The sequence below is a fragment of the Ceratotherium simum genome, chromosome 19 (assembly GCF_057802395.1).
Source record: "Ceratotherium simum simum isolate JZ-2026a chromosome 19, ASM5780239v1, whole genome shotgun sequence".
Classification (NCBI taxonomy): domain Eukaryota; kingdom Metazoa; phylum Chordata; class Mammalia; order Perissodactyla; family Rhinocerotidae; genus Ceratotherium; species Ceratotherium simum.
In genome coordinates this window covers 41,949,607-41,976,499 of record NC_141918.1, presented here as the reverse complement: position 1 = coordinate 41,976,499, position 26,893 = coordinate 41,949,607, and the positions used below count along the sequence as shown (strand labels likewise).

The 26,893-nt window shown below is 37.0% G+C and overlaps 1 protein-coding gene across 2 annotated transcripts in view; it reads left to right on the top strand.

Moving 5' to 3' along the window:
- TBC1D32 (TBC1 domain family member 32) overlaps positions 1 to 26,893 on the top strand; it is a 197,457-nt gene that overhangs the window by 43,017 nt on the left and 127,547 nt on the right. For both annotated transcript variants that reach the window (XM_087444041.1, XM_014781194.2), the window contains exons 12-17: positions 2,280 to 2,370; positions 5,896 to 6,036; positions 8,796 to 8,888; positions 10,865 to 11,007; positions 14,529 to 14,656; positions 26,573 to 26,774. In XM_087444041.1, the coding sequence (XP_087300167.1) occupies positions 2,280 to 2,370; positions 5,896 to 6,036; positions 8,796 to 8,888; positions 10,865 to 11,007; positions 14,529 to 14,656; positions 26,573 to 26,774 (798 nt within the window). The remainder of the gene's footprint in view (positions 1 to 2,279; positions 2,371 to 5,895; positions 6,037 to 8,795; positions 8,889 to 10,864; positions 11,008 to 14,528; positions 14,657 to 26,572; positions 26,775 to 26,893) is intronic.

Sequence of the window (26,893 nt, the reverse complement as noted above, 5' to 3'; positions counted from 1 at the left end):
GGTAGGAGTACCATATATTTTTTTTTTTTGTAAAGAAGATCAGCCCTGAGCTAACATCCATGTCAATCCTCCTCTTTTTTTGCTGAGGAAGACCAGCCCTGAGCTAACATCTATTGCCAATCCTCCTCCTTTTTTTTCCCCTTTTTCTCCCCAAGGCCCCAGTAGATAGTTGTATGTCATAGTTGCACATCCTTCTAGTTGCTGTATGTGGGACGTGGCCACAGCACGGCCAGACAAGCGGTACGTAGGTACTCGCCGGGATCCGAACCCCGGGCCGCCAGTAGCGGAGCACGTGCACTTAACCGCTAAGCCACGGGGCCGGCCCGAAGTACGATATTTAGGAGTACCGTATTTAGGATGTGGAATTTAGAGGACTTGGCTTTTTGAATGGGGGGGTGGGTGAGGACTTACTCAGTTGAGTGCCTAATGTCATTCATTGAGATCAGTAACATAGGAGTAAGAAAATAGGAAAGTTGGGAAAGGTAATGACTTTAGATTTTGGTAGATTTGGTCATAGAAAGTTTGAGATCCAGATTTCCAGGAGGCAGTTACATATTATTGATCTGGATCTCTAAAGTTTGATTTAGATAAGACATATAGATATGAGGGGGGGTCCCCAGATTTGATGACTGGCTGAGAGGACTCAGAAGACTCAGCATATAGTTGTGCTCCCAGCTATGATTCCTTGCACAGAAAGGATACAAAGCAAAATTGGCCTAGGGAAAGGCGCATTGGGTGAAGTCTGGAGGGTACCAAGCATAAGCTTCCAAGTCTTTTTCCCACTGGAGTCACACAAGACTTCACTTAATTCCTCTAGCATCAAATTGTGACAGGTCATATGAAATGTTATCTACTAGGGAAGCTCATTAGAGACTCAGTGACCCCCTCCCTTTTTTTAATTGGGGGTTGATCACTTAGGCACCCTCTGGGTAGCATGTACCAGTATTCCACACTCGCAGAAGGAAAGCAGATGTTCAGCATAATCCACATTATTTGTACAGTTTAGGTCCAGCGAACCCCTCTTCTCAGTTCTTGAAGTGGTGGGAATTCTCCTGAAATCCAAGTTCCCAGATGCTAGTCAAGGCCCAACCTTGTAAGCAGGCCTTTCCAATAATAGAAGTCCTGCCACGTTAACTCTTTTCTGCATGAAACCGAGGCCATAAGAATGAATGAGACTGGGAACTCCATCAATTCCTTGACACCACAATTATGAACTTGCCTCTATCCACACACCCTTCCTCTTTTTTTCCTGTCTAAAGCTTAATCCTTCCTTCCACTTAGGTCCTGGCTGCTCCTGCTCTTGGACACGTGTTTTTCTGTCAACTGTCATCTTTCCCTCCTGCATAGTCAAACTCTTCCTCTCTCCTGGCTTCCTCCAATAACATTTAAGCATGACCATGTCCTTCCAACCTGAAAAAGAATTCATTCTTGACTCTAAGTCTATGTTTTGCTCTGTTTTTTTCTCTTCTTCACAGCCAGACTTCCTGAAAATGAGAATTACACTGGCTGCCTTTACTTTTTCAGTTCTATTCCTTTTCACTGTAGTCTGATTTTATTCCCCAAACTTGCCTGAAACTGATCTTTTCAAGGTCACCAAAAACCTCCTTATTAATAAATCTAGCAATTATCACTCCTTATCTCACTGGTGGCTTCTATTTTATTTGAGAATTAGAATGAGAGGGTATCTACAGGAAGTAAGTGTGTGCAGAGGAAGGGGGAGAAGACTTGAAATCTCTGCTTGTGGAGAATGGGGAAGGAGGTAGAATGGAGACCCATTGGAGAGTCACTGGGTACAGTAGAAGTTGGAGATCGTTTTTTATTGTGACTGTTTGAATTATGAGATTTTTCTTTCAGGTTTCAGCAATTCTGGTATCTGGGATGGTAATGAAGGCTTGATCCACTTCCTATATTGCTGGCTAGGTAGGAAGAAAAGACTCTAAGGCAAGGGAACTGGGGATGTTGGCAAGAGTTTTTAAAGTCATGGCCAGAGTTTTTGCATCTTTCACTATAAAATGTAAAGTACGTGTCTCTTTTCGACCATTGACACCAACATCATAGCAATGTTTGTTGGTCCACAAATATTTGTAGTGTTTCCCAGAATGATGCCATAGTTATAGTGTTACCAGGGAGACTGAACGTCAGTGGCCTGGAAAGGTACTATTCTAAATGTTTTTCTTAAATGTTTTCCCAGCCTATTTTTATGGCCTTGACAAACTTCTTTTAATACATGGACTTGTGGGCTGTGAACTTCTGGAATTAATAAGTTACTATTTTAATAGATAACTGCAGCAGTTCAGCAGTGTGTTCAGTACTTTGAATTGTGTGAAACCATGAAAGCCGATGAGATTTTGGGACATTCAAAGCCTTGTGGTAAGTATTTTTTTCTGTTACATACTTTCAAAAATGGTAAATTTTATTAATAAAAATAGCTTAGTAACAGCTTATTTTAAAATATTTGTTAATAGTGTGGTAAATTAGGTTACTTTTGCTAATGTGGAAAATATTTTCCACAAGTTTAAGATACAACATAATGATGACTTTTTGTAACAGATCTACATTTGAAATTACTGTATCATTATACTGATTCTTACCATGTGCAATGCTTCAGATTGTACAAGGGTATATGTCCTGGTCTGTTACACTGCGATAGTGTGCTGTTCATTCTTTCCCCTTCTAGTGTATCAGTCGTTTATACATTTTAGTTGGAGGAAAATTTTTATAAAGTACTGTTTTATTATTGGACACCACTCCCCACCTTGTGATTCCTCTCTGCTTATCCTCAGTCTGAGCTAAAATATCCTAGATGATTCATGATCTGGCCCTATTCTCTTTATCCAGTCTCATGTCTAGTTATTGATTAAAGTGACTCTTCTCTTAGGTTCTTCTGCATACCAATGCCTATCGACCTTTGTTATTCCTACTCCTACTGCCCCTATCTATAATCCCCTATACCAATATATATCTTACTTGTTGTGAAAGAATAAACTTTATTGTAAATTTTTCAAGAAGTCTTCTCTGCCTATTCTGAATTTTTATTGCCCTTTTGCTTACATCACACAACTTTCCATGTGAATTTGATATCTTTTATCATTCTGTTATTTTATGTTACTTCTCTAACCAAATAGTAAGTTCTTTGAGAATATGAAGATATCCTATAATTTTCTTTATCCCTGGGTAAATTCTTTATCTAACTCAAGCAAGAAAAATGGTCAAAGACCAATAACAGGTTTCAAAGGTAAATTTTGTAGTGGAGGAGACAGTACAGAAACCAGAACTAGTCTTCAAGAGAAAGAAAAGGAAAAGGATTCATAAGTTTGTGTAAGTTATGTCATTTGTAAGTTCATAGATTTTTCTAATTTCTAATGTTAAAACCTTATATCTAGCTTTTTTTTGCCCTACCACTCTGCCAGCTCTTCATGGCTTTGGTTTCTTCCGCATCTAGTGAAGACCTCGGGGGACTTCACTGTATTCTTTTGACATTTCTTTCAGAATTCTTGCTCTTTTCTCTTTCAGTTTTCTGCCTGCAGTTCCTCAGCTTTAGATCGTTTCAGTCTTCCATCTTCTCTGGTCCTCAGGAAACTGAGCAGAGAGCATCTGTGATGTAAATCGATAGCGCACATATGTGTTTCTCTAACATTAGCTACTCTTTTTGTGTTGCTTTGGAATCCTCTTAGCTGTTCTTTCTCCAATGTTCCATCTATTGCAAGCCCTCACCAGTTTCATTAAGCCCTCTGCCCTGACCCTGCCCACTTTTCTCCCAAGAGGAGACCTCGCATCCTACTTGACTGAGAATAAATGGAACTTTCCAGATATGAATTCTGCAAATTTTCCTGTGTCTTTGCATACGAATGCATGTGTGTATGCCCTTATCAATATCCCCATTCTCTAGGCTACAGTGAGGGGGTATCCTTCTGTTCCAGATTGATCTGTTTGTCTGTTCTTGATTCTGTTCTCATCTGCTGTTTTTTGTTTTGGAACCAGGACATTGCTCCACTTGTTATTGGGTCTCCCTTTCTGTCGGTACCTTCCCCTGCATCCTCTAAACCTACTCATGTATCTTTCCTATGAAAAACTGAGCAAGTTCATATATACCTCACTTCTCTGCTTCCCTTCAGAGAAAAGCTCATCTAAGTATCTGCGTACCCCTAGGCCCTATTTCTTTACCTCCTCTTCACTTTTCAACCACGGAAATGAGTCTTCTGTCTCTACTGCTCCATGACCTTTCCCTTATCAACCTGCACTCTTTCTTGTCCTCATCTTATAGGAGTTGCCTCTGACCCTTTCTTCTTCTTCCTGGTACCATTCTTTCTTGTGTTTCCTCATTCTTGTCTAATAAATTTTCCTTAGTCACTTGAAAGGCTCTTTTCTTTATATGTTTGTACTTTATATGTTTTGCCCTTTGCTCTTCTCTCACCTTAGTCTACGTGTTCTCTATTGGGGAAGCCCATTCACTCTGATGGTTTCAAATATTATATATTTATATGGATATGGTGACTCTGAAATGTTTAAGTTCATACCTCTTTCCTGAATTCTATACCCATGTACTCATATCATACTTGGCATATAGATCTGGTTGCTACTTAGGTACTTCAATATTAAAATATCAAGAACTGAAATCACTTTCTTTTTCTAGACCTGTTTTTTGTTTTTTCCTTTAGAATTACTTAAATAGAAAAAACTACTATGTATATAGATATATGAGTTAGAAACTTAAGAATTTTCTTATTCTTTGGTCCACATGTAATCCTGTCTAAGGCATATTGATTTCATTTCCTTAAACGTTTATTTTTATCTGTCTGCTCTTCTCCGTTCTGTTGGCTGATGCTTTTGTTCACGATTTTTTTTTTTAATAATTTTATTTATTTATTTATTTTTCCCCCAAAGCCCCAGTAGATAGTTGTATGTCATAGCTACACATCCTTCTAGTTGCTGTATGTGGGACGCGGCCTCAGCATGGCCGGAGAAGCGGTGCGTCGGTGTGCGCCCGGGATCTGAACCCCGGGCCGCCAGCAGCGGAGCGCACACACTCAACCGCTAAGCCACGGGGCCGGCCCTCATGATTTTTTTAATAAGTCTTATTTCAAGCCTTGACCTTCTTCCATCCACCTTTTACGCTGTCATCAGTTTTCCATGTGCATATTTGACCGTTACTTTCCTGCTTAAAACCCTGTGTCATCCCAATTACATCCACAATAAAGCCCACATTCCTTCTGCAGCTAAGGCCTCTGTGATCTGCCCCTGCTGCCCTGCAGCCTCTTGTCTCTCCTGCTTGTTCTCCCCCTGCCCTGGTCATAGCAGACTATTTGCCATACTGTGGATTGGAAGCCCAGTTTCATGCTTTTTATTGGTTTTTGATACCAGCAAATAGTTCAGGGTCTTGTGTAAAACAGGTACTCAGTAGATCTTGAATGTACAGATGAATGAGTGAATGAATTACATATATTGAAAGGTGTCTATATATTAGAGATTCTAATTTGATTTGCTAACATAGTTATAAATATGTTCTTTTGTAGTATTGACTTTTAATTGATAGAATTAAACAGCGACTAATGTTTTCTATTGCCTTTCTCCCTCCCTTGACTTACTCTTGAAGTCCCTCTTGATGACAGATAACTGACAATCTTATGGTATTTGTTTTAGAATGAACACTGTATGCATGTTACACTTTTCTGGTTTGTTAAATTTTGTAATGAATGCTTTCCCCCAGAGATTTAGCTGTTATAGGATCTTAGGAAACAGTAAAAATAATAATAATAATAATTTTTTTTTAAATTTACAGCAACAGTGTTTCCATTATAGACAGCAACCTTGTTTAACGTTCAAGAAGGGAATGAAGACAGGTACTGTAAAATACAATGGCATTAAAATAAATGTAATTGTTTGCTTTTCTTTAAGGGAACAAACAGAAAACTTTCTACTACTCAGGACAAGAATTACAATATATTTATTTCATTCACTCACTGTGCCTTTTAGGAAGATTATTGATCTACACACAAGGAAGAAAACTATTTCCTATAAAGCTGAAGAATAGAAAAGGTACGAGCAATTAGGAGAAATGAATATGTTCAGATATGGTAAGATTTATATGCTACAGATTATTAAAATTTGGAGATTTTGCATGTCTCTTCTAGGGTACTTAGTGGCATACCTTTTAGTCTCTTGTGGCTTTTACACCTTGAAGTGTTACCTTTTTTTCTTTTTTAGTATGCACTTTTTCCTACTATTTCTATTCATCCAGCCTTTCATGCTTTCCTTATTTCTCTCTGCCTTTCAAAATCCTAGACTGAAGGATCCAGTTCTGGATTGAGAACCAGAAGACCTCATTTAAGTTCTGGTTCTCCTATAAACTAGCTATAACTTTTTGGGCAAATCATTTAACCGTTATTTCAGTTTCTTTACCTGTAAAAAAGGATAATGGTATCAGTGATGCTGGGCTCGTAGAATTTTGTGATGATCATAGAGATGAGGTTTGAGAATACTGTTTTATAACCGCAAAATGCTGTACCATTTGGTATGTTACTATGTTATTGTTACCCTAAGTCTCATTTTTAAAGTTTTCCCCATCAAACTTCAGCACGTGCCGTTAGTTATCTCCCTTACCTGCCTTAAGACTTTAAGTGTAGGTGGCCTGCCCTGTGGCATATCAGTTAAGTGCACGCGCTCCGCTGCGATGGCCTGGGGCCCGGATCCCGGGTGCGCACCGATGCACCTCTTGTCATGCCATGCTGTGGCAGCATCCCATATAAAGTGGAGGAAGGTGGGCACAGATGTTAGCCCAGGGCCAGTATTCCTCAGCAAAAAGAGGAGGATTGGCGTGGATGTTAGCTCAGGGCTGATCTTCCTCACACACACACACAAAATCTTTAAGTCTGTACTAGAAATACAGTATAGAGAGATCAACAAACTTTTTCTGTAAAGTGCCAGATAGTAAGTATTTTGGGTTTTGTGGGCCACATACTATCTCTGTTGCATATTATGTGTGTGTGTGTGTGTGCCTGTGTGTGTGTATGTGCTCATGTGCAAAAAAGAGTTATCACAGCCGACCTGAGACTGCTATCCCTAGAAAGACCTGCTTGCAAGGTTGGACCTTGGCTGGCACCTGGGAACTTGGATTTCTCAGTATTCCCAGAACTGATGAGACTGGCTCACTGTGCCTAAACTGTTTGTGCACACAGTGTGATTTATGCTGAGTACCCGCTTTCCTTCTGGGAGTCTGGAATCCTGGTGTGTGCTAGATGCTTACGTGATCAGCCCTCAATAAAAACTGAGTCTCTAATGAGTTTCCTCGGTACACAACGTTTCACACGTTGTCACAGCTGGTTGCTGGAAGAATTGAGTGTAATCTTCGTGGCTGCACTGGGAGAGGACCCTTGGATACTCGTTATCTGGTTTGCTTCGGCTTCACCCTGTGCAGTTTCTCCCTTTGGTTTTGCTTTGTATCCTTTTGTTACCATAAATCATAGCTGGGAGTACAACTATACATTGAATCCTGTGAGTCCTCCTAGTGAGTCATTCAATCTTGGCATGGTTTTGGGGACCCCTGACATATTTGACACACCTTTTAAAAATGTAAAAAAAAAAATTCTTAGCTTGCAAGCCTTACAAAATTATGCCATAATGACTATAGTTTGCCAATCCTGTTATGGAGTATCTTCATTTTGAACACTTTTTTTCTACTGTTTTCTGGTTATTTTACTTAAATCTTTTCTCCTCAATTAGGCTGATTGTGAGCTCCTTGAGAAAAGAAACTGTTTTATTTACTTCTCTTGTATTTCCCATGATAGCGTAATTCAGGCATAATGCATACTCAGGAGAGCACTGACTTTCAAGAAAAAAGCTGCCATTTTACAGGATGTTGTTGAACTTTACAGAAATAGAAAGATGAATATATACTTGTGATGTTATTGAAGATATTCCACTGAAGTTTATGTCTATCATCTGTAATTTAGCACTTTATATTGACATCTAACATGTACATCTTGGCGTATCAAATGTCACAGATCATCTCAAAATGCATAGTTGAGAGATCTCTTCTACTGTATTAGCACAGGTGAACGTTTACCTTAAGTTTCACATGTGCTTTCACAAGCATCTTGATGTGAAGAGTCTACAGCAGGGGTTGCTAAACTATAGCCCATGGGCCAGATTGGGTCTACTGTTCTGTATGGCTTGTGAGCTAAGAATAGTTTTCATATTCTTAAATTATTGAAAAAATTAAAAGAAGAATATTTTGTGACACACGAACTATATAAAATTCAAATTTTGATGCACAAAAAGTCTTATTGGAAAACAGCCACACGTTCATTTGCGTATTGTCCGTGGCTGCCTTAGCGCTACATCAGAATTGAGTATTTGTGACAGAAGTTGTTTGGCCACAAACCTAAAGTGTTTGCTATTTGGTCCAAAAAAAGTTTGCTGACCCCTGCTCTACAGTGCTATATAGATAAGTCAGCTGGACCAACACATTAAGCTGAATTTTATTGCTACTAATTGAATAAACTTAAACAGTCCTGATCAGATTCACAGATCTTCCTATGGTGGGTTTATATTAAGTGACTGGTTCAAAATAAATGGTAAAACTGTACCTTCACGTAGCACCCGCTGTATCACGGGCCTTGCCGTCTTTTACCTAATTTGTTGCCTAATTTGTTCTTCTGGAGCCTTCTGTCTTATCTCCCTGATTATGCCATAGTCTCTGTGAAAACTCAGAATAGGAGGATGGAGTCTCAGTGAAATTTTTCTAAGTTGTAAGAGTGTGCTAGAAAATAATCTTTTTTCCTTTTTCCTTTTTGAAGGTTCTATATCCCTTACAGATCTTCTGGTTCTGTTTACCCAGCTTATCTATTACTCACCAAGTTGTCCAAGGATGACATCAGCAGCACATTTAGGTAATTCTGCTTCTATTTTAAATAGAGAAATAGAATATTTAAATATTTTTAGGTATTTTCTATCATCTAGATGTTTTGAGTGACTGACCTAGTTTAGTAAAGAGGTTTCATAAGATGCAGTATTATTCATAACAAATTACATTGGTCCTGGAAGTAAACCATGAAATTTAATTTTGTTCATTGATGTTTTAAGATGTTCCTAATCTACTACATTTTTATTTAGAATCAATCTTGCTGAGAATATTAATGTTGTTCTTTATTGAGATCAAGATGCTCTTAAGAAATGATATTAAGGGAAGTTTGATTGATAGGTACTAATGTGTTCTTTCTTGCTATTTTTTATCCTTTATACTTTCCTGGCTGTTTTGATCAGCTTGCTTATTTCAGCTCATATCCAGAACTTCAGGATCTTCTCTTATGAAAGGATAAAGAAAAAAAACTGCATATTTTCCAGTAAAATGCCTTTTAGTCTTTAGCTATTGACTGGCTTATAAAAAGTATTTTAAAATATTAACATTTAAAGGATAACATTTTTTTTCTTTTAATATCAATGAAAGTTTCCAAAGTAAAACACTTTAATAACAAAATATCTCCATAATCTATAGACTCACAGTATTCTAAACCTGGAAGTTACTCTAGAAATGCTGGCACAGATTCTGAGAGGGACTCAAGTGAATCAAAGAAAAAAATAGTTTGGGCCGTATATTAGTGCTATAATACATCTATCAACTGGTAGGTTTTGTCTGTGCAATTATAATAGCTTATTCGTCCTAACAATAGCTCTCTGACTTCTTTCTACCTTTACAGCATTTACATGTATAAAGTACTAGGTTAAGTCCCCCTGCTATATGTTCCTACAACAGATTGTGCTTCCTTTAAGATAAAAATTTTCCTTCTTTGTTATAATTACTTGTTAATGTCTTGGTTTACCATCTAGTGAACTGTTTTGTGGTCTGTCTTACTTCTATCTACAGTGCCTAGCACAGTGACTGGCACATAGTAGGCCCTCAAAAATAGTAGCTAATTGGATGAACGAATGACCATATGCTCATCAATAGTATCTCTCATTGCAAACAGGGTTTCTCACCTGGACCTGGTTGAAAAAGATCACTTACCTTTCCTTTTGTGTTTTCTTTTTGTCAAGTATTAACTTGAAGTCGGTGTGTTCGTAGAGTATAGAATATTGTAATATAAATTAAGAACTTTGGTGTTACTTTAGTATTGTATCCTACTAGGGCAGCCTTACACAGCTAACTTTTAGTTCCTTAGTTTCTTCACACAAAACACTATTTTGTGGGTATAGTAGGAGATCAAATAATCTGAAAATACATTAATTTATAAAACTACAAATATCATACTTATTTTAGTGACTATTCCCTGTGTTATATTTATGTGTATTTGTGTTTTCCTATATATATTTTAAAAGAAAATTTTAAAAATACTCATTCATTTCACTGGTTTTATGGTAACGCAAGGAGTATAGTCGTTTCCAAAAAGTTTCTCTTCTTCTCTGCCTTCTTTTTGGCCATTTTGTCTTAATGACTCTAATTTTCTACCTGGCTCAACACCTGAATACATTTTTTAAGAAAAAGAATAAGTCATTAAGAAAAAGAATAAGGGAATACAAGTAAGTGTTTGCTGGAGAAAAGTTGTAAGTTTGCTTCAAACCTCATCCTCACTGTCAAGCAATGATTTAATGTCAAACATCGTATGTTGTTGTCTTTGCCATTCATATTTGTTATTTATTCACTTCTTATTAACTTGAAGATATGTTAAGCTAATGGATAACCACTTAAGCTTCAGGTTATAGTTTGGTAATACATCATCCTTTAGGCATTGAGTTGTGTGATTTTTTTAAACTATTTAACCTTGATGTTGAACTTTTTGGAACAGCAATAGCTAACCTATAAATAAAAAACATATTAAGTACTTAATGTTTAAAGTTTTAAATTTTAGAACTACTTTTTGTTTATCAGAGAATTACTCCCCTGCAAGTATGGTGACTGAAGTTCTACGGATACTCTGTGATCAAAAAGAATGTGCGATTGAATGCTTATATAACAGCACTGTGATTGAGGCACTTCTACAGCCTATTCATAGTTTAATCAAAGGAACTAAGGTTGGTATTTGCTAGAAAGAAAGTCTCTTGATTGGGTGTTAGTGAATATTCAATGGGACTTTATTTCTAAATTTGATATATTTGAACTAGTATACCATCTTCCACATGTGAATGTATTTTATGCTGACAGATTTTTATTTATTAAATCATAGTTTATGCAATCAGTTGATTGATTAGTCATAAGGTAGGGGAAAAAGTACATATAACACGGTAAAATTTTTTCTGGTCAGGCTTAGACCTGCCGATTGTAAAGACTGAGAATCATTGTTCTATTAAGCTCTTTTTCTTGCAAATCCAATAAATCTTGTGACTGTTTTGTTATTTGTTTTAATGACAATTTTATAGCCTTTGGAGATATGATTATTTGTCTGAAGAGCCAGCTCTGTTTTATATGAAGAAGAGCTAGTATTACTTTAGGAAAAAAGCTTATAGACATCCCAATTCTGAACATATGTATGTCTCTTCACAGTTTATACAGTATATTTCCTTACATTATATAATTTAATCCTCACAACTGAGGCTGAAAGGAGTGATCTGCTCAAGGTCAGACATTGAACAGGTGGCCAAGTTGGCACCACTACTGGTACTGCCGTCTGTCTAGTATATCCCTCCACTTCTATGACTTAAGCTTCTGGGGAATGACTGAAAGCTTATCAGTAGGCTAAAGGTTTTTGCCTTTCCATGTCTGTGTTTTGTAGTGTTTTTATTGGTTTCCTCTCCTTCCTACGCCCACCCCTCGGTGCACTGGGCAACTGCTTACCATACTTATATTCATTATTCATTGCTCATTCAGAAAACATTAAGCTTTTACATCAATGTGGTACAAAGTATGGAATTCTGGGAAATTAAGGGGATATAATAAATTATTTTGATGATCTTACAGTCAACCTTGGGAAAACAAAATAAGCAGAAAAGAAACAGAATTTATAATGCAGCTTAATATAATAGAATGCCATAATATAAATAATATTGTGAAATATAGACCATATGCTAGAGCTTGAGAAATGTGCTCTTGGATTTTGTACTCTAGTTATTATTTGTACTTTGCTTTCATGTATCTGCAACTTTTTATTTTCTTTTGTCATCTTTCCTGTACCCGTAAATGTGTCTCAGTCTGTCTCATAGCTGGGATGGGAGGAGCTCTTGGTTGTCCAATGCACATTTTTAGCTACCACCTAACATCTGATCTTTTTAATGATAAACTTTTAATTATGGAAGGCTGCCATTGTTGTCTTAGCTCCCTCTCTTCCCAGTCATTTTTCAAATCATAGCATTATGGTCTTGCCTCCATCACATCACGAATGCTGCTTTAATTGCTGTTATCCATAACTTCTAAACATCTAACTAGTGACCGATTTTCAGACCATTATTTACCTGATTGTTAAACGCAGTAGACAACTTCTGAAGTTTTTACTTGGCTTTTCTAAAATCACTCTATTTTTTTCCCCTCCATTTCTAACCATTCTGTAACCTCTGAGGGCTCCCCTTCCAGGTCCCTACTGTCTTCAGTGATTCAGAACCTGGTTCACTTTCTTTTCTCTCAGTACACTTTTCCTGGATGGTCTCTTCCAGTCCCGTGGGTGAGATGTAGAGTTAACTTCTCAATTTAGAGCTCTTCAGCTTCAGATTTGTCTTGAGCTGCCTGCTGACCGCCTTTTCGAGTTATTCCATGAGCAAGTCAAACTCAACATTTTCAGAACAGTAGTATTTTTCTGCCACTGCCCCACTTCCTCAAGCTTGCTCTCATTTCCCCGTGTGCTGAGTAGGACTGCTGTAAATCTGGACTGCTTCCTCATTCTCTTCATGCAATTTGTAATGAAGACCTATAGATTTGTTTTCCTATGTATCTCTAAAATCCATGTATTTCTCTTAATCCCCACTACTACTGCTTTCGTTTAAGCCCTGATAATTCCTTGCTTGGAATATTGAAATAATTTCCTTGTTTTTTTTTCCAGTCTTTCACCTTTCTAGCCTATCCTCTGTATTGCCACTAAGGCTGTAACAATACTTTCCTGCTTGTTGCTTGCTAGATTTCAAACTTTTAAACTAGATTTTTGCCAAGTTTTCTGTTTTCTTGTGTCCTACCTATTTTCTCCCCTATATATTCCAGTTATAACAGATCATTTGCATTTTCTAAACAAGTTTGATATTTCCCTATATTTGCATACTTTTCCTTCACCCTGGAAAGTCTTAAACTTGGTCTACATGAAAAATTCCTCTCTTCAGACCATAGTTTATCTCTGAAATTTTCTCCCAATTCTCCCTAGCAAAGTTAGATGTTTCTTTTTCTATATTCCCATGTTATGTACTTGTGTAATGTAGCTATATTATGCTGGAATTATTCTTGAGAGTAAGGAACAGCCCTCTGGCAAGTAATAGACATTCAGTATGTAACTTAAGACATTCAGCCTCACCCATTGAGCCACAACTATATCATCATCTCTGCTGGGTACTTGAAATATAGAAGTGACTGAGATGTTCATTGCTTTTAAGGAGCCTACTCTAATAGGAAAGGCAGACTATTAAATAAAAATATTGAAAATGAGGAGCAGAAAGTTAAAAAAAAGTTGTGTGTGTATGTATGAAGGAAGGAAAGTATTCTAGGCAGAGAAGTTGTTTTAAGAATGATATTTAGCATGAAAGTAATATTCTGTCTAATATTATAATGTCTAATATAATTAGGAATTCTTCAGGTGAGTATACCTGACTCATTATTAGTTAAGCTAACCCACTGAATTTATTAGAATGTATTGGTTGCAATGTATAGATATTCAAATTTATTATCGAGAATATGTGCGTTGGCATCCATGCAGGTACAGGTAAATAAATAGGCCCCAGAAAAAAAGCAGGGACTTTAGTAAACTTAGGCTTCTAGATGGGCTCCAGCATTAACATGACTCTCTAGTTTTTAGTATTTTCTTTGTACTAATTTGCTATACACTAGCAAAGATATTTTTAGTACTTCCATTTAAAATCAAAAGTAAGGAAATATGATTGGTCTAGCCTATGTTTTCTCAATAGGTGACATCATTGGCTATTGGTTGGCCATGAATTGGCTGTCTTTAGTCAGACCTACAACTCATGACCTGTTCAGTTGTAGGAAGGGATGGTATCCCTTAGAAAGGATGGTGGTGTGTTAGGTACCATGTGTAATAAAATTAGATTGGGTTTACAAGAACCCAGTGAGTGAGAAGTAAAGGGCAAAGTGGAAATAGAGGAGCTACTCCATTTGTCAACCAGAATTTATATAAAACTGTAATAGAAGCAGCAATTCTCCCAGCTGTCTTAATAAAAAATAACTGGTTTGGGTAAAAATTCTGTATGTATTTGCCTCACCAACCGTGCTGGTAACAATATAATCTAATGACACGTTTAATGCAGACATATTATTTAACAACCAAACAATCACTAACTTTCATTTTGTTGTGATAATATAACTTTATTAGACTGCACTGCCACCCTAGAATTTTAGTCTGTGATATGTTAGCATGTCATAAAATTGTTATATTTTTAATGTATAGGCTGTTCCAAATTACTCTGAAACAGCTTTGATTCATATAGCTGATATTTTGGCAAGAATTGCATCTGTAGAAGAAGGACTTAACTTACTTCTTTATGGAGAAATTATGAACTCTTCTGAAGAAAAAAGGTATGTATCTATATTTTAAATAATTTGTGGAATTTTTAGCATACAGTAGTCCCCCCTTATCTGCGGGGGATACGTTCCAAGACCCCCAGTGGATACCTGAAACCACAGATAGTACTGAACCTTACATGTACTATATTTTTTCCTATACATACATACCTATGATAAAGTTTAATTTATAAATTAGGCTCAGTAGGAGACTAATGGTGCTTTGGGGCCATTATTAAGTAAAATAAGGGTTACTTGACTATAAGCACTGCGATACAGTGACAGTATCTGATAACCGAGACAGCTGAGTGACTAATGGGTGGTATACAGCGTGGATACACTGGACAAAGGGATGATTCATGTCCCGCGTGGGATGGAGTGGAACAGCACGAGATATTGTCACGCTATGCAGAATGGTGCAACACTCTAAAATATGTTTATTTCTGGAATTTTTCACTTAATATTTTCAGACCGAGGTTGACTGTAGGTAACTGAAACCACAGAAGGCAAAACCGTGGATCAGGGGGGACTACTGTATTCTCTCAGTCTGATTCAAAGTTTCCAAGATGTCATGCTATATGTTAATAATGAAAATCTGGATAATTATTCTAGATATAGTTAGGTTTCCTGACCATCCCCTAATGACATATTAGATGATCTTCAGAAAGTTGAAGGAGTGACCAACATTACGGACTATGCAGGCAGAGTAGGCCTTGATGTCTATAATTTCAAAATAAGAATAGGAGGAGTCACTCTAGATGGGATCTTTTTGCTCCCTCAGACTTTTCTTTTTCTAACTTCTTAAGCCACATGTGATTTTTTCAAGTAAAACCGTACAAAGATGCACAAAGGAAAAGCTAACTACTTTCTCTATCCTTACTCAGTTCCATCTCCTGGCTTAACCATTGGTAACATTTTGATTCTGCTTCTAGACCTTCTCTGCACTTATAACAATGCATGAAACATATATTCATATTCACAGAATTTTTATTTCTGATTTACAAAAATGGTATCATATATATTACTCTGCAATTTTCTTTTTATGTGTAACCGTGAGCATTTTCCTAGGTGAATACAGAATGAGACATCATTTTTAATAGCTCCATATACTTTTTGACTTGACTTTACCATAATTTATTCAGACTTTTCCCCTGTTAATGGATATCATATGTGTAGGATTTTGCGTCCATAAATTATACCGCAATAAGTGTTCTTTTCTTTATCCTGTTGTTGTGATGGATTACATTAATTGATTTTTGAGTATTGAACCATACTTGCATACCTAGAATAAATCTCACTTGGTTGTGGTATATAATTCTCTTATGCATTATTGGATTTGATTTGTTAATATTTGTTGAGGATTTTTGCATATATATTCATGAGAGATATCAGTCTGTATTTTTTGTGTTATCTTTGGCTGGCCTCATAATGAGTTAGAAGTATTCCTTCTGCTTCTGTCTTCTTGAAGAGATTGTAGAGAATTGGTACAATGTCTTCCTTAAATGTTTGGTGGAATTCACCAGTGAACCTATTTGGGCCTGGTGTTCTCTGTTTTGGCAAACTGATAACTATTGACTCAATTTCTTTAATGGATATGGGCTTATTCAGATGGTTTATTTCCTCTTGCCTGAGTTTTGGCAGATTGTATCTTTTAAGGAATTGGTCCAGTTATCTAGGTTAGCAAATTTGTGGGCATAGATTGTTCATAATATTCATTTATTACCCTTTTAATGTCCATGGGATCAGTAGTGATGAGCCCTTTTTCATTTCTGATAGTATTAATAACTTGTGTCTTGTTTTCCTTTAACCTGGCTAGAGGCTTATCAATTTTATTGATCTTTTAAAAAGATTAGTTTTTTTTCTCTCTGTTGATTTCTTGTTTCTCATTTCACTGATTTCTTTTTTTTTTTTTAATAAGCTCAACTTCCTTATTTTTTTAATTTATTTTATTTATTTTTATTTTTTCCCCCAAAGCCCCAGTAGATAGTTGTATGTTATAGCTGCACACCTTTCTAGTTGCTGTATGTGGGACGCGGCCTCAGCATGGCCAGAGAAGCGGTGCGTGGGTGCGCGCCTGGGATCTGAACCCGGGCCGCCAGCAGCAGAGCGCGAGCACTTAACCGCTAAGCCACGGGGCCGGCCCTCATTTCACTGATTTCTGTTCTAGTTTTTATTTTCTGCTTTCTTTGAAATTAGTTTGTACTTTTTCTAGTTTTCTATGGTGGAAGCTTAGATGATTGATTTTTAGGTCTGTCTTCTTTCTAATATATGCATTCAATGCTATAAATTTCCCTTTAAGCACTTCTTTGGCTGCATCCCACAAATTTTGATAAGTTGTATTTTCATTTTCATTTAGTTCAAAATAGTTTTACACTTCTCAGGAGACTATTTTGGACCTATGTTTTATTTATGGATCTGATAGCATATTTTGTATGATTTATATTCTTTTCAATATAAGGTGTATTTTATGGCCCAGAATATGGTCTATCTTAGTGAATGGTCTCTGTGAGTTTGAGAGAAATGTGTATTCCAGTGTTGTTGGGTGAAGTAGTCTATAGATGTAAATTATATCCAGTTGGTTGATGGTGTTGTTTAGTTCAGCTATGTCGTTCCTGACTATCTTCATTCTGGATCTGTCAATTACTGACAGAGGGGTGTTAATCTCGCACTATATTAGTCAATTTATATCTATTTCTCCTTTCAGTTCTATCAGTTTTTGCTTCACGTATTTTGATGCTGTGAGGCACTTACACACTAAGGATTGTTAAGTCTTCTTGGAAAATTGACCCCTTTATTATGTAATACCCTTCTTTGATGATTTTTCTTGCTGTGAAGTCTGCTCTGTCTGAAATTAATATAGCTACTCCAGCCTTCTTTTGGTTATCGGCATGATGTGTCTTTCTCCATCCCTTTACTTTTAATCTATCTTTGTCCTTATATTTAAAGTGGGCTTCTGTAGACAACATAAACTTGGATCTTGTTTTTTTAATCTACTCTGATAGTCTCTCTTATAATTGATATATTTAGATTGTTGACATTTAGAGTAAATATAGTTGGATTAATATCTACCATATTTGTTACTGTTTTCTATTTGTTGCCCTCATTCTTTCCCTTTTTTGTTTCCACTCTTTTTCTGCCTTCTGTTATTTATTTATTTTTTCCATCATATGTGTGTTTTAATCTGTTTACATCTGGGAACATTTTGTCTTTCTGATAATAGTCATACAGGACAAAGGTCTTTACATGGCTCGCTGTTTAATCTCACAGCAGCTAAGGAGGAGGCCTCTGTGGTCATCTCTATTATATAGAGGGAGACTTTGAGGCTTGGATTTCCTTAACTTTAATTTAGTATAAAGAGGGTGACTTCTTTTTTTCTTATTATTTTCTTTATTTTTGACCTATTTCACACTGATTAAAATTTTTTTCTTTTTTCTCCTTACGAATGTAACACATACTCCTGACAATGAACAGGAAGGAGGAAGGTAGCAATAGTGACTAAGTTGAGAGGCAGTGTGGAGTGAGGTTAGGCTCTTGAGCTCTGGTTCAGACCACTTGGGTTCACATCCCAGCTCCACCACGCAGTCATTACACTTCTCCATGCCTGAGTTTGCTCACCTGTGAATTAGGGACAATCAACACTACCTGCCTCCCAGTGCTGTTGAAACTTTAAACAGCACCTTACACATGGTAGCTTAAGGGTTAGCTTTTAGTGTGCACACACATGCCTTATAAACAGTGGACTGGGTGCTGTGCGTGATGTTTTCTTCAAGTACCTAACAAGTTTTGTAGAAGGTAAGCCCTCTGAACTCCCACCTGTCTCAGGCAGAGTAAATATTTTCATACTTGGTTGGTAGCTTGGCAGGGTGGAGACTGAAGACGTAATCACATTGTCTTCCTGCCTCCACCATTGGCAAGTCCGATGTCTGAGTTTCTTCTTTTTCAGGAGCTTTTTTTTGCCTCTGAAAGTTTCTAGGACCTGATGTTTCATGAGGGTGTGACTTGCTCTAGGCCTTTTTTTCTTTTCATAGGCATTAGCTGGGCAATTTTAGGCTGAAGACTTGCATCTTTTGACACAGAGGACTTTGCTTCTGTTGTGTGTTGGATCACTTCTCGGCTTCTGCATTCTCTTTCTGGTGCGCCTGTGAATTGGGTATTGAATTTCCATGAGTGATCCTCTGGGTCCCTTAGCTTTTCCCTTGTAGTTCTGCTTTTCAGTCTCTTTGCTTTGCACATAGAGGATGTTCTTGAATTTATTTTGACAATCATTTTTATTTTCTAAGAGCTCTTGTCCTTCCGTGGTTTGGTATTTTTCAAACTTGTCAAATGGGCTGGATTTGGTGAGTACATGCCTGGTTTCCAGATCCTGTGACCCAGTGTGGGAGGGGTCCTCCTGGTCCAGAATGCTGACTCCAGAGTCTCTGGCTCCCTGTCTAGTCTGGCACCACATGGCTGTCCTCAGCTGCACCTGGCTTCCAGCTCCGAGCTTCTCAGGCTTACCCTCTCCAGAACAGCTCCATCCAGTACAGCTTTATGCAATGATGGAATGTTCTAGATCTGCACTGTTCAGTAAGGTTGCCACTAGCTACTTGTTGCTGTTGAGCACTTGAAATATGGCTAGGGAGGCCGAACTGAGTTGTACATTTTATTTGATTTAAATTAAAAAAAAACTAAGTGTGGCTAGTGGCAATGGTATTCACCACTCTAGAAAGTAAACTTCCAGTCTTCTTCCTGGATGGGGAAGGGGCTATAGGCTGGGAGACCTTAGACCACTCCTGCTGTTTTCAGCCCCACTTTCCTCCTGCCCTTGGCTGCCCTGGTGCCTCAGACCTCTGGGCTTGGGCTGTGCTTTGCTGCTGCTGAGTTCTGCAGTGCCACTTCTGGGCTGCTCCTCAGTTATCACGTATCTTGCTGCTGCTTTCCATCTTTTAAGTCACTGCTGACATCTTTTGGCTATTCTTGTTTCTTCTCTTTTTTTTAATTGTGGGTTTACATCTCTTTATTTCTTGATCCCTGTTTATCTGGGACTTGAGGGGAGGGCTCTTGCGGGGAGGGCTCTGAGATAATCTGCCATGAGTAATTGGCTTTCTTGGTTTTCTGTTCTTGCTTAATGGCTGTGAAATCTTTCCAAATCTCTCTGAGCCCACTAGTTAGCTGTTCTCTTCTATTTCCAGAGTTTTCCTCTTTCCTCTCTGATCAGCTTTTCTGTGTAATTTGATCTTTTCATGTTGCTGGTTCTGTCAACATTTAAGACAAAATAGATGTAGATGAGGGCTCCTCCATTTAATTTTTTGTAAGTTGGAGAGTTTCCAGCTAGGCCTTTCCTGAACAGGATTCTGATTGGCAGCTCTGTGTGGACCAGTGTGGCGAGTTGATGGGCAGATTTTCTCTGAGAACAAGTGAATTGCCGAGAGTTTTCTATCATATTGAGGACGTTCCAGATGCCAGAATAAAGAAAGGTTTTATTTTGGGTGCTCACTTCTGCCTCTGGAGAAGCCTTCACTTGCCCTAAATATTTTTTCAGAGTTTTGCCCTGGGATAAAACTGCTCATGCTCCTGAGGTGAGTGTGAGTTGGGGTAGTGGCAGGTCACAGACCCCTCCCTACTGTGGGCCCCACTGCCCTTGCCCACTCTGAGCCCAAAACCCTACCATGGGCTCTCCTCCTCTGTGGCCCAAGCAGGGCATTTACACCATGGGATTCTCTGCCTGTGTCATCTGGAGCTGCTCTTTCCCTGTCTGCCCTTCTCCCAGAAATCTTTAAAACCTCTCTCTCTTCCCATTCTTACCACTATTCAAGGGTTTCCCTTTTGTGCAACTGTACTGTTATTTTACTGGGTTCTCAGGAGCAGTGGGAGGCAGATGTGTGTGGATACCTGTATCCTCCTTCTCTGGTTTTAATTGAGCATTTTATATGATTCCATTTTTTTCTTTTCTCTTAGCATACCAATTATACTTCTCTTTTTCACTCTTTTTAGTGGTTGCCCTTAAGTTTGTAATATTTACAACCAAATTAGTTGTAATTACTGGCATTAAGTCCTCTTTCAAATAACGCTACACCACTTAACGGGTAGTGCAAGAACCTTATAACATTATTCCCAGTTCCTCCCTCTTGTGTCTCATAACATTGCCGTCATTCATTTCACTTTTCCTTAAACTATAATCACCAAATACTTTTTTGCAACTATTATTTTGGACAACTTATCTATTAGGTCAATTAGTAATAGGAAAAGTAAAAGATTTTATGTGTTCTTCATAAGTATCTTATATACTAGCTTTTTAAAATTTCAGTAGATAGTCCTAAAATAGTATTGCTGGGTCAGAGGGACATGTATATTTTACATTTCATAGATACTGCCAGATTATTTTCCAGGGTTGTAGGATTTTACCTTCTTGCTGGCAGTGTATGAGAAGCATGAAGAGTGCCCTTTTCATAGTCTTGTCAGGATTACATAATAAGTTCGACAATGTTTCGGCAACCTAATGGGTGAAAGATCTTGTTTTGATCCATATTGACCTGACTCTTGTTGAGTTTTAGCATCTCATTGCTCATATGGAGATATGGTTATTGGCTATTTTCATTTCCTGATAGTAATGATCCTTTCCATATCATTTGTCCGTTTTTTAGTTTGCTTTTTTTCATCATCTCAGAGTTATATAGGTACACAGTAAACTTGCAAGGCTTATTGTAAAATGCAGCAGTTTCTTCCTTGTTCTCCAGAGGCAACTACTTTCAACTGCTTTAGATGTTTCCTTTAGAGTTGACTTCTATATCTTTAAACCATTTGCTTATAATACTTCTTGATTTTTAGTTTAAGGCATTATACATTGATTTATTATGATTTATCTCTCTTTCCTCATCCTCTACCAAATATACACACCTGGCCCCCTCCATCCGCCATCAGTGTGATAAATGGTGAACAATAGCCTTAGTTAGAGTCATACTGTATCCACTTTATGAACAATCTTTGGAGCCCAGCCATGTGATTACTTTCTTTCCTTTTACAACTTGTTTTCTCTGGAGTTAATAATTTTCTTTCTTTTCTTTGTTGGCATAATTGTTAATGTACTTAACTTTCACTGCATTGCTAAATCATCAACATGGTCTTTTGTAAATAATTAAGTCTTCTTTCAGTATATTCAAATACTAAACAAATTCTATCAATTTAATTTTATTAAAGACTTTGTTTTTAGCTTTCTGGCCTATATTGTTCAGGACTGGTTGCTGCTTAGGTCTGATACATAGCTTTTATTCTGGTAGCAACCTTTTTCATCATTATGGGGTGGCTTTATTTTTTTCTCCTCTTTCTGGAAGCTTTTCAGTGTTCTCTTGGCTATTACTGTTCTCGAATTTTATGTTTCTTGATTAAGTTCTACTTTTATCTACTTGATGGACATTTTTAATCCGAAGATTTATGTCTTTCAATTTAGGGAAAATAGTTGAATTCTTTTTTTCTTCTCTTAAACTCTTTTTATTTGGATTTGGACTTTGTTCTACTTTCTATGCCTCCTTTCTTTTTTTTTTTTTCTTTTTTTACTCTCTAGGAAATTTCCTCATCTTTATTTTCCAGCTCTTCTATTGAAAATTGAGGTTTTCATTTCTTAAGTTGTATTATTTTTTTTTAGAAGGGCACATTCTTGCTCTAGCATCCTATTCTTGTTTCATGAGTATAAGTTCTTTTACCTCTATGAAGGTAATGAAGTTTTCATTTCTCATTTTCTTTTTTCCTTTCAAATTGATTTTTGTATTTGTGGCCTTAGTCTCTCTTTAAATTAGAGATTTCTTCAAATATTTAAAAGTCAGTAAAAAGCTGCTTGAAAACTTCAGGAAAGTGGGACTTGTCACTTGTGGCCTTTGCTGTAGGGGAAGCTTGCCATGGTGTTGTTGGGGAACCTCTAATGTCAGTAACTTTAGTCTTTTTTGTTCTGGTCAGATTCCATAGAGAAGGCTCTTAGCTGTCTGAAGAGAGTATAAGCCTAGCCGGAGAAGACAAGTGGATGGAAAACGTGATGGGTCTCAAGCTTTACGATATAAACTTTGATTTAACCCTGTGGGACCCTCTACATTCTTGATCTCTGCCTACCTTCCAAGAGGAAGGGGCGACATAGAATGTGGAAGGGAATCTGGAGGTCAAACTCATTCTTAAACTGACTTTCAGGCAACCGTTTTGTTTTCAATTCCACTTTTACCCCCAACTCCAGAGATATTTGGTGTTACCAACTTCAGTTTTTTGAGAGGTTCTATGAAATAATTGTGTTGATTCTGTTTTCTACACTGCCCAATGATTTGGTTTTTCCAGGTCCTGAATTACTCCTTGTTGTTCTGCTTTCTAGGTTCCAAAACTTTGTTACTATCACAAAGTGACACACTATCCTTTCTTTTCTTCTTGTTCTAGATGACTATAAAAGCCTTCTGAAAATTCTGTTTACTTTTGCGTCTTAGTATTTTAGGAGGAAGCAGATGTCAATGTATGTGTTCAATATGCCATATTTAACTGAAAGTCTTTTTCTTATCTATATATAACAATTCTTTTTTAAAATTAGGAAGACTCTTTGTCATGAATTCTAAGGTTTCTTTTTATTGTCCATCACTTCCCAATTTAAGTTTTTTTCCTGCTCTATAGACATCATTTAATTGTATGTAGTCAGGTTTTTCCCCATCATTGTCTTTGTGATTTCTAGTCTCTTTTTTTTTAAAGAAAGTCTCCTTCACATTGAAGTTAAACAAATAAGACATAAAATGTCAGAAAGAATTTCTTCTGAATCCTCACTGTGTAGTAGTTAAGAGTTTCTGATTAATTATATTAGCAAAAGACTGGAATATTCTCAAGTGTCCAATAACAAGAGGCTAATTGATTAAATTATGTTCACACAAAGGACCACTTAGCAGCTGTAAAAAGGGAATGAGGACTTTTTTATGTACCGTGATGGAGTTATATTCAGGAGATACTAAATGAAAAAACAAACAAAACACAGAAGAATGTTTATAGAATGCTACCTATTACGTAGTAGAAGGTAATATGAATAAATCATATTTGTTTATATTTTTCAAAAGGGAATGAAGAAAGGATAAACTGAAAAATAAGGCAAATAGTTTTAGAGGAAGGGAGAAAAAAATGTGGATAGGGAGATATGGATTGAGACATCTGGGGTTATACCTTGGTTGTACCTAGATTTGACTTTGGAACGATGTAGCTGTTTTACATACTAAATGTAAAATAAAGTTAAATAAAAAAAAGCCAAATTTAAAACAAATCAAATTAATGGAAAGAAATGAATTTAACCACCAAATAGTCATGTTAGTGACATACCCATGCAGAGAAAAGAATTACTTCAAATGACCTAAATTGATTGAACATTTACAGTGCGATATATTCTAAGGTCAAAAAAAATGATCAAAGTAATCTTAAACTGCATTCAATATATTTTGGAACTATTATGCACATATTCTGAGATGAAGCAAATAACAATTAGCATCATAAAGAGCTAAGATTTTAACATGAGGAAAAAATAAAAGTATAAAATTAAAGAAATTAGACTTGAATTTCAAATTCATAATGGATATGTAAATATAAACTTATTTTTCTTAAAAAATTGCACTGGAAAGGCCTAGAAGTAATGACAACCCCTTAGCAATGAACTAGCACCCAGATTGTGGTCTCATAATATCTTATTTCTCTCCAAGAAGAGGCAGGGATCCTTGAAGAAATAGCTGTTTCTGGGTTTGGCTAGGAAGTGTGCAGGGTGATGCTGGGATATTTTACCATTCTAGACAGTAAGGAAGTTATGTAAGACTAATGGGATAGTGTCAAAAGTACCTCTAAGCTACCGGAAGGATCCTCCTACTAGTTTAACGTGGGCAATTTGAGGACCAAGAAAATAATGACTGTGATGAATTGAAGTACATATAAAATATATAAAAATACATGATTTTAAAAAGATACTAAAATTAAAAAAAAAAAAAAGACCTTGTCGATTACCTATTGATGTTGCGAGGGCACCAACTCATTACTCTGCAAATTGATAAAAAAAGATTCACGCATTTTTTCTAACCTTTCCTGTACAACTACTTTTTTAATATAACTATGAAGTTACTGAGGAAAAAGTTCTTCCTAGAAAAATTTTAGCTAATAAACACAAAATAAATAATTAGAAAATCACCATTTGGTAACCCCTAAAGAAATAATGGATTTAGGAAATGATCATGAATTGATGCTAAAACCTTTAGGTGGAAGCCTGGTGGAGAGGACTTCCTATGGAAAGTTCAGGCTGATACCATCTGACCAATTGGTTTTTAGCACCACTAAAATTGGGTCAACCAGCTATGCTCCTCATGATATGATTCAATAGGAGGTATACAGCAGCAACCACCTCTGAAGATATTTTGCCAAGAAAAAACAGAAATCGAACTTAAATCTAATTGTCTCTAGATCTAATTATCACTTGATAGGACATATGGGAAACTAAAGGAACACATTAAATGACACCGTGGTGAAGCAATTATCCAAATAAAGAATGGATGGGAAGAATCATTGGGAGAAACTCTGTTTTTCCAACAAATCAATGCTGTGTGGAAAAGGAAAAGAGGGCCCTAAATATGCACTTCATGGGCCTAAATAACCACAACAGCCTAATGCAGTCTATGGGCCTTGTTTGAATTCTGATTTGAATAAACCTATTATAAAAAGACAACCTTCAGAGAACCCGGAGAATTTTGAAGTGGGCTATCAGATGATAATAAGAAACTGTAATGAATTTTGTTAGATGGGGTATTAGCATGTAACATAGAAACCTTTATCACTTAGAGATGTACACTGGATAAAATAACATGATGTCTGGGATTTATCATATTATGCTCCAGTAGAGGGGGAGGGGGAGGTCAGGGAATAGATAGAACAAGACGGGCAAAATGTCCTAATTGTTGAAGATGGGTGAGGGGTACGTGGAGAGTCAGTACCCTATGCTATCTAGTGCCTGCTATTTCTTTTGTGTTTGTGTGTGTGTGAGGAAGTTCAGCCCTGAGCTAACATCCATGCCGATCCTTCTCTTTTTGGTAAGAAAGACAGTCCCTGGGCTAACATCTGTGCCCATCTTCCTCCACTTTATGTGGGACGCTGCCACAGCATGGCCTGACAAGTGGTGTGTCGGTGCGCGCCCAGGATCCGAAACTGGGCCGCCAGCAGCGGAGCGCGCCCACTTAAGCGCTGTGTCATGCGGCTGGCCCCTACTGCCTGCTATTTTTGTTTTGTTTTTTTTTAAAGCCAGAATGAAAAGTGTGCTGTTCTGGAGCCAGATGGCTTGGGTTTGAGTGCTGGCTCCACCTCCTGTTAGCTATGTGATATTGTTCAAGTCATTTATCTTCTGTAAGCCTTAACTGTATTTTCTCATCTGTAAAAATTGAAGAATAATATGCCTACTTCATAGGTTTATTGTAAGGACTAAATGAGTTAATACATTTAAAATACTTACAACAGTGCCTGGCACATTATAAACATTGACTATGTCCTTTCTTATCTATTATTATTATTACTATTAGTGTGTCCCAGTCTTTGAGATAGGAGAGCTAAGTCCTGTTAATGGAATGGGGAGTGTGTAACAAGTGCTAGGAATGGAGAACTCAGATTTATGTTTTCACTCTAGAATCAAGTGAAGTTATGTATGGCCCTAGACCCATGGTGTCTATAACCTTTTAAATGTATAGTTTTGTTGTTTTTTTAGTCCATATATTCTTTCCTCTTTTCTACTGAAACTACTCTCATTATTAGACATCTGCACATGGGTGGGATCAGGAATATTGACATGTCAGAGAAAAGCTAGAGGAGGACAAAAAGGAAGCCAACCAAGTGATGAGTTTGTGGTAAGGCCAGCCTTTTTGGTAGTGCTTTATGAAATCATGATTCATAACCTTGGAATCACTTTTAGCTTTCATCTTTTAGTCCAACAGGTGCACATATAATTGCCCAGTTTTCGAAAAAACTTCTAGATGAAGATATTTCTATTTTTTCTGGATCGGAAATGTTGCCCATGGTTAAAGGAGCTTTCATTTCTGTGTGTCGTCAAATATATGGTACCTGTGAAGGCTTGCAGGTGTTAATTCCTTATAGTTTGCATGAATCTATAGCAAAGGCATGGAAGAAGGTAAGCATTCTTAAGTTTCTTTTTTCCTCCCTGCAAATCTTTATTTCAAATATGGTCACTATTGTAGTATCATACTGCAGTTAAAATATTTTACTGGAGCAAGTATGACTTCTTAGCAT